The 8,941-nt window shown below is 38.2% G+C and overlaps 1 protein-coding gene across 1 annotated transcript; it reads right to left on the bottom strand.

Annotated features, from left to right (window-relative positions):
* Positions 1–7,414: 7,414 nt before the first annotated feature.
* Positions 7,415–8,625, bottom strand: LOC138334394 (type VI secretion system spike protein VgrG1b-like). Its single transcript, XM_069283065.1, has 2 exons — positions 8,252–8,625; positions 7,415–7,781 (listed from the first exon to the last, which is right to left on the bottom strand). Exons 1-2 carry the CDS (start codon positions 8,623–8,625, stop codon positions 7,415–7,417), a joined length of 741 nt encoding a protein of 246 aa, XP_069139166.1.
* Between the last annotated feature and the right edge of the window lie 316 nt (positions 8,626–8,941).

Raw genomic sequence — 8,941 nt, 5'->3', positions numbered from 1 at the left:
GATGGTGTAATGAAATTTTCGGAGGGATTATAAACGTCTAGACGAAGTACAGACCTGACAGATTTATAAAAAGCTGTGAGTAAAAACACACAAAGCACAAAAACGTATGACACCTCTATCAGGAGTTATAGACATGTTCTACCCTGCTAATGGCAGGTTAATATATAATATGTGTTAGGGGAAACCTGTTCACATTACTACCAGGGAAAAGTACAACATGGTGGTGCATATCTATGCAATAAAATATCAAGCTTTAACATAAAATCTTTTGTGTTTTAGCACTTTTAATGTATCACAATGGTATGAGGCCATTTTCTTCTCTCCAGGTAAGGAATGCTGTATGATATCAGTATTAGAGAGTAGGGGGTGAATAAGTAACACTAGAGATTTGAATGCTGCATTCAATGGAGAGATGTGAAGGATGTTTGGGAAGAGATTTAAAGGTGTATTTTGGGGAGAGATTTAAAGGGTGTTTGGGAAGAGATTTGAAGGGTGTATTTTGAGGAGAGGTTTGAAAGGTGTTTGGGAAGAGATTTGAAGGGTGCATTTGGAGACAGATTTGAAGGGTCCAATTGGGGAGATGTTTGAAGGGTGCATTTGGGGAGAGATTTGAAGGGTGTGTTTTGGGACAGATTTGAAGGATGTATTTTGGGGAGAGATTTAAAGGGTGTGTTAAGGAACAGATTTAAAGGGTGTGTTTAGGGACAGATTTGAAGGGTGTAATTGGGGACAGATTTGAAGCTGTGTTTGGGAACAGATTTGAAGGGTATTTAGGGAGATATTTGAAGGGAGTGTTTGGGGGAAAATTTGAGAGGTGTATATTAATACTAGAGATTTGAAGTGTACACAAATTAAGAGAATTGAAGCAAGTATTTAGAGTGTATTAAGAGAGAAACTGGAAGAGATTTAAAAAATGCATTACAAAAGAAATGTTAAGAGAATCTGTAGGGGAGAGATTTAAATGACATATATGGTAAAGGAACTTGTAGAACATACAATGTAGTTTGAAGAATGTTAAAGAGTGCAGTTTGGAATAGATTTGATAGGTGTATGTGTAGGGGAGCTTAATGAAAGAGGAAAAAGTGAAATGATTTCAAAGTATGTTGTTTCATCTTCTCTCCCTTCCCACCAGTAGTAACAACCTCTCCACTCACCTGCATCATGTTAAGCTAACTAATCATGAATATTGTGTTGTATCACCTTTCCTTTCTCTCCTTCCCTGACCATCACACCTCTCTCCTCACCTGTACCATGTTAAGCTAACTAATCATGAATATTGTGTTGTATCACCTTTCCTTTCTCTCCTTCCCTGACCATTACACCTCTCTCCTCACCTGTACCATGTTAAGCTAACTAATCATGAATATTGTGTTGTATCACCTTTCCTTTCTCTCCTTCCCTGACCATTACACCTCTCTCCTCACCTGTACCATGTTAAGCTAACTAATCATGAATGTTGTGTTGTATCACCTTTCCTCTCTCTCCTTCCCTGACCATCACACCTCTCCCCTCACCTGTACCATGTTAAGCTAACTAATCATGAATGTTGTGTTGTATCACCTTTCCTTTCTCTCCTTCCCTGACCATTACACCTCTCTCCTCACCTGTACCATGTTAAGCTAACTAATCATGAATATTGTGTTGTATCACCTTCCCTCTCTCTCCTTCCCTGACCATTACACCTCTCTCCTCACCTGTACCATGTTAAGCTAACTAATCATGAATATTGTGTTGTATCACCTTCCCTCTCTCTCCTTCCCTGACCATCACACCTCTCCCCTCACCTGTACCATGTTAAGCTAACTAATCATGAATGTTGTGTTGTATCACCTTTCCTTTCTCTCCTTCCCTGACCATCACACCTCTCCCCTCACCTGTACCATGTTAAGCTAACTAATCATGAATGTTGTGTTGTATCACCTTCCCTCTCTCTCCTTCCCTGACCATCACACCTCTCTCCTCACCTGTACCATGTTAAGCTAACTAATCATGAATGTTGTGTTGTATCACCTTCCCTCTTCTCTCCTTCCCTGACCATCACACCTCTCTCCTCACCTGTACCATGTTAAGCTAACTAATAATGAATGTTGTGTTGTATCACCTTCCCTCTCTCTCCTTCCCTGACCATCACACCTCTCCCCTCACCTGTACCATGTTAAGCTAACTAATCATGAATGTTGTGTTGTATCACCTTCCCTCTCTCTCCTTCCCTGACCATCACACCTCTCTCCTCACCTGTACCATGTTAAGCTAACTAATCATGAATATTGTGTTGTATCACCTTCCCTCTCTCTCCTTCCCTGACCATTACACCTCTCCCCTCACCTGTACCATGTTAAGCTAACTAATCATGAATATTGTGTTGTATCACCTTTCCTTTTTCTCCTTCCCTGACCATTACACCTCTCTCCTCACCTGTACCATGTTAAGCTAACTAATCATGAATGTTGTGTTGTATCACCTTCCCTCTCTCTCCTTCCCTGACCATTACACCTCTCTCCTCACCTGTACCATGTTAAGCTAACTAATCATGAATGTTGTGTTGTAACACCTTTCCTTTCTCTCCATCCACGACCATCACACTTCTCTCCTCACCTGTACCATGTTAAGCTAACTAATCATGAATGTTGTGTTGTATCACCTTTCCTTTCTCTCCTTCCCCGACCATCACACCTCTCCCCCTACCTGAATCACATTCCCCAAAGTCACTAATAGCTTAATGGTATAGCTTATGTTTCCCCTTTAGATGAAGATTTTGATAGTAATTTATTTTCTGCCTACTCATAAAAATGATTGCTATCTTAGGTCATCTAGTGAGTTCCTACATACAGACCCAAAAATAACACAAGTTAGTTTTTTTTTTGAGCTTTTGACTTCATTTAATTGACTGCCATTTGTCATAAAATGATATAGAATTGTTCCCCACCCTTAATTTGGTACTATATCAAAGAAACCTTTTATAAGATTAGGATAAGCTGTTGTGATAAATGATCAACACCCCATTTATACTGATATGTATTTATCATGTTATTTTCAACTCACTCACTATCAGTTAAGTGTGTTATGTAACACAGAAAGTATCAAACATCCAGTAGTCTCTCTCATGGAAAACGACAGGAACATCTAGGCTGTCACAATCGCTACCTACCCACAAGGGCAGATAACTCTGTAATGTGACGGAATAAATGTCAGTTTCTCTTAAATACTGGTGACTGAAGTTACTGTTTTGTGTAGGATTATGATGTCAATATGAACGGCATGAGCTTCACGCAAAATATAATGACATCACAATCGCTACCTACCCACAAGGGCAGATAACTCTGTAATGTGGTGGAATAAATATGTGTTTCTCTTTGTGACTGGTGACAGAAGTATAGTGTAACTATAGGATTATAATGTCACTCTGTAAACCCCCTTACCGAGTCACTCAGTCTGGTCACCAGAGCTATAGCAACATTTATATCATAAAACTACACAAGTTCATCTTGTTGACAGCAAATAACCAAAATTTACTTCTCTTTAATTGATTTCACACCAGAACACTTGAAAGTCTAAATAAATCTTAACACACAGATTCCAAATTTGTCGTTGTATTGGAGAATTCTATTGGTGTCATACTTAAGTAGCGTTGGCAATGGAAGGTGACAGTGTCCTGGGTCAGGTGAGTGTTTAGGTGTATGGTGTTAAACCATATACTTCTCTTTATTGACCCTGTATCCACTTCAGACAGGCTCTTAGATCCTATAGTAGCAGCAGATATGTCCTTATAGACAGATCTAATCTCCTATCTTCTTCTAAAACAGGTAAAAAGCCTCTTTACAAGAGGCCGGTAACAGGTAACACATATAAATGACAATCTGACGTAAGAGTGATCAGTAGAAGCTGTAGTGTATTTTGTATGAAGTTGGAGGTTTTCAGCCGGGGAATCGAGTTCAATGAACAGTTAACTTTACAACTTTAATTGATATTTACGGGTTTTTTGCCCCAACCATGAAATATTGATTAAGTAGATAAGCTTCTATTTGTTACCCATATCTGTCAGATTTCATATATGAAGGATGATATAATTTTGTGGTCTAGACATTAATTGTTCATTTAACGTTTCAAAAACATGTTTTGTTATGAAATGAAAGCTGGAAAGTAAAGATTTGGGGATCTGGTTATTTGCACATTCTTAATGGTGTGAAAGTTGCTGTTGGTACACAAGGATATTTCAGTTGTAGTAGCTGGTGGCTTCCTCGTCCCAGTTCTGTAAAATATTATTTTCACATATGAGTATCTTTCTCAGTTTCTAATGAAACAAGCATTGCCATGGATAGATGTACCATTATAAAACGTCTAGCAGAGGATTTAGAAGATAGTGCTGTAAGTAAAACTATCCCAGTGTATATATCAAGCCTACCATACTTAGTATGAAGAAGGCTGTGTGATGTGTTTTCTTTGTTGTAAAGCCATTTTAATAGCTTGTTATTTGACCTGATAACATACATTGCAGATAAAAGTTCAAAGAGAACATGCTTTAGAATTTCATTTAGCGGAAAACTGCACAAAAAGGTAGCATGCATATTAACAAGAAATGTAGATATCCATTTTGATTTATCTCCGCAATAATGTACGCTTTTATGAATTTATTATTTTGAATTAATTTTCGCAAAATAAAAAAGTAATAACATTCAGGAAATAAGAAAAGTGCTTGAAATGTTTTACAAAGCAACAATAAATGATTTATGCGATCTAATAATTTAGATTTCGTGCTCCACTGGCGCTGTGGGAGTGCTGGTCCAATGTGTATTGTACAGGCTTTGGTCATTTGTCCAGTGGTATTGTGAAGCAGTGGTCATTGTTCCAGGGGATTGTGGCAGAGGTCATGTGTTAGAGGCCAGCTGACCAGGGAGGCAATGGGGCATTTTATGTACAAATATTTTATAACAACTTCATTGATACAAGAATGCTGAATATTTTTCAAAGTCTATTTACCAAATAAATCATCTTGACGATATAATAAAACTGTCTTTTTATCCACAATATACATGTAGAGAGAACTCTGTATATTAAACTTCTTATTCTCCTTTTGTTAGATTGGTTTTGAAGTAAAAGCATGGTTAGTTTCCTTGGGCGATCTTTGGTCTTCTTTAACTAACACCTGTATTAGGTTATATGAAAGTCTAAAGATTTGGTCTTTTATCTTAATAAAATAATTAATCTTTGTACAGACAACCAGAACGATCGTAATCTGGATACCGGTAATATTTATTGTAACCCAATGTATGGCCCCTTTGATCAGAGGTGTACAGCAGTTTCGTTTGTCTCAGATTCCTGCCTTCTTTGGTTCAAAATATTTGGATTCATTTGGTCTCTGTTCTGGTCTTCTTTTTAATCCAAAATCTACTGTTTCCTAGTGAATGTTGGTATACTGTTTCCTAGTGAATGTTGGTATTCTGTTTCCTAGTGAATGTTGGTATTCTGTTTCCTAGTGAATGTTGGTATTCTGTTTCCTAGTGAATGTTGGTATTCTGTTTCCTAGTGAATGTTGGTATTCTGTTTCCTAGTGAATGTTGGTATTCTGTTTCCTAGTGAATGTTGGTATTCTGTTTCCTAGTGAATGTTGGTATTCTGTTTCCTAGTGAATGTTGGTATTCTGTTTCCTAGTGAATGTTGGTATTCTGTTTCCTAGTGAATGTTGGTATTCTGTTTCCTAGTGAATGTTGGTATGATGTTTATCCTAGTGAATGTTGGTATTCTGTTTCCTAGTGAATGTTGGTATTTCTGTTTCCTAGTGAATGTTGGTATTCTGTTTCCTAGTGAATGTTGGTATTCTGTTTCCTAGTGAATGTTGGTATTCTTTTTAATCCAAAATCTACTGTTTCCTAGTGAATGTTGGTATTCTGTTTCCTAGTGAATGTTGGTATTCTGTTTCCTAGTGAATGTTGGTATTCTGTTTCCTAGTGAATGTTGGTATTCTGTTTCCTAGTGAATGTTGGTATTCTGTTTCCTAGTGAATGTTGGTATTCTGTTTCCTAGTGAATGTTGGTATTCTGTTTCCTATGAATGTTGGTATTCTGTTTCCTAGTGAATGTTGGTATTCTGTTTTTCTAGTGAATGTTGGTATTCTGTTTCCTAGTGAATGTTTGGTATTCTGTTTCCTAGTGAATGTTGGTATTCTGTTTCCTAGTGAATGTTGGTATTCTGTTTCCTAGTGAATGTTGGTATTCTGTTTTCCTAGTGAATGTTGGTATTCTGTTTCCTAGTGAATGTTGGTATTCTGTTTCCTAGTGAATGTTGGTATACTGTTTCCTAGTGAATGTTGGTATTCTGTTTCCTAGTGAATGTTGGTATTCTGTTTCCCTAGTGAATGTGGTATCTGTTTCCTGTTGATTCTGTTTCCTTAATGTTCCTTTTGTTTCATATGGTCTAATGCCTGTTGTTTCCTTTGGTGCAATGTCTGATGATTCTCTTTGGTGCAATGTCTGATGATTCTCTTTGATGCAATATCTGATGTTTCCTTTGGTGCAATGTCTGATGATTTTCTTTGGTGCAATTCTGATGTTTCTCTTTGGTGCAATGTCTGTTGTTTCTCTTTGGTGCAATGTCTGATGATTCTCTTTGGTGCAATATCTGTTGTTTCCTTTGGTGCAATGTCTGATGATTCTCTTTGGTGCAATATCTGATGATTCTCTTTGGTGCAATGTCTGATGATTCTCTTTGCTCCAATGTCTGATGATTCTCTTTGGTGCAATGTCTGATGATTCTCTTTGGTGCAATGTCTGTTGTTTCCTTTGGTGCAATGTCTGATGATTCTCTTTGGTGCAATATCTGATGTTTCTCTTTGGTGCAATGTCTGATGATTCTCTTTGGTGCAATGTCTGATGTTTCTCTTTGGTGCAATATCTGTTGTTTCCTTTGGTGCAATGTCTGATGTTTCCTTTGGTGCAATGTCTGATGTTTCCTTTAGGTGCAATGTCTGTTGTTTCCTTTGGTGCAATGTCTGATGATTCTCTTTGGTGCAATATCTGTTGTTTCCTTTGGTGCAATGTCTGATGATTCTCTTTGGTGCAATGTCTGATGATTCTCTTTGGTGCAATGTCTGTTGTTTCCTTTGGTGCAATGTCTGATGTTTCTCTTTGGTGCAATGTCTGATGTTTCTCTTTGGTGCAATGTCTGATGATTCTCTTTGGTGCAATATCTGATGATTCTCTTTGGTGCAATGTCTGATGATTCTCTTTGGTGCAATGTCTGTTGTTTCTCTTTGGTGCAATGTCTGTTGTTTCCTTTGGTGCAATGTCTGATGATTCTCTTTGGTGCAATGTCTGTTGTTTCCTTTGGTGCAATGTCTGATGTTTCTCTTTGGTGCAATATCTGATGATTCTCTTTGGTGCAATGTCTGATGATTCTCTTTGGTGCAATGTCTGTTGTTTCATTTGGTGCAATGTCTGATGTTTCTCTTTGGTGCAATGTCTGTTGTTTCATTTGGTGCAATATCTGCTGTTTCCTTTTTTGTAATGTCTGTTGTTTCCTTTGGTACAATGTCTGCTGTTTCTCTTTGCTCCAATGTCTGTTGTTTCCTTTGGTACAATGTCTGTTGTTTCTTTTTGTCCAATGTCTGCTGTTTCTCTTTGGTCCAAGGTCTGTTGTTTCCTTTTGTCCAATGTCTGCTGTTTCTCTTTGTTCCAATGTCTGTTGTTTCTTTTTGTCCAATGTCTGCTGTTTCCTTTGTTCCAATGTCTGTTGTTTCTTTGTTGTCCAATGTCTGCTGTTTTCCTTTGTTCCAATGTTTGATGTTTCTGTTGGTTCAAGCTTTGTTTCCTTGGTCCAATGTCTGTTGTTCCCTTTGCTCCAATGTCTGCTGTTTACTTTGGTGCAATATCTGTTGTTCCCTTTACTCCAATGTCTGCTGTTTTCTTTGGTCCAAGGTCTATTGTTTCTTTTGCTCCAATGTCTGCTGTTTACTTTGGTGCAATATGCTTTACTCCAATGTCTGCTGTTTTCTTTGGTCCAAGGTCTATTGTTTCTTTTGCTCCAATGTTTGCTGTTTCCTTAGGTCCAATGTCTGTTGTTTCCTTTGGGCCGATGTCTGCTGTTTACTTTGGTCCAATATCTGTTGTTCCCTTTACTCCGATGTTTGCTGTTCTCTTTGGTCCAATGTCTGTTGTTTCTTTTGGTCCAATGTCTGCTGTTTCCTTAGGTGCAATGTCTGTTGTTTCCTTTGGGCCGATGTCTGCTGTTTACTTTGGCCCAATGTCTGATGTTTCACATTGGTTCAAGGACTGATGTGTTCTTTTGTACAATGTCTACTGTTTCCTTTGTTTGCTGCAATGTCTGCTGTTTTCTTTGCTTGTTCCAATGTTTGTTGTTTCCTTTGTTCCAATGTCTGATGTTCATCTTTGGTCCAAGGACTGCTGTTTCTCTAAGGTCCATTGTCTGCTGTTTCTCTAAGGTCCATTGTCTGCTGTTTCTCTTTGGTCCATTGTCTGTTGTTTCTCTTTGGTCCATTGTCTGCTGTTTCTCTTTGGCTGTTTCTCTTTGGTCCATTGTCTGTTGTTCTCTTTGGTCCAATGTCTGATGTTTCCTTTGGTCAATTGTCTGTTGTTTCCTTTGGTCAAATGTCTGTTGTTTCTTTTGGTCCATTGTCTGTTGTTATCTTTGCCTATGTGTATTACCGGTTGGTGTCGTGGCCGGTTGACGAAGATGTCACGACAATTTACCATAAGCTTTTAAATTACCGTTTGGGGCAGTTCCCAGGTATACTGACCATTATTAGGCGATTTTTTTTCTGTGGGTACTCCGGATTTCCTCCTCCACCTAAACCTGACAGATCCTAAAAAGACCCTGGCTGTTGATCAGACAGTGTGACTGTTCCATAACTACCAGTCTGTTTTATTACAATCTGATGAGATGATCCACTCTGACAGCAGATTCATCAACCTAACCTCAAGTGAGAAAT

This window comes from Argopecten irradians, chromosome 11 (assembly GCF_041381155.1).
Source record: "Argopecten irradians isolate NY chromosome 11, Ai_NY, whole genome shotgun sequence".
Lineage (NCBI taxonomy): Eukaryota > Metazoa > Mollusca > Bivalvia > Pectinida > Pectinidae > Argopecten > Argopecten irradians.
The sequence above is the reverse complement of the archived record's forward strand: the minus strand, read 5'-3'. Positions and strand labels throughout refer to the sequence as shown.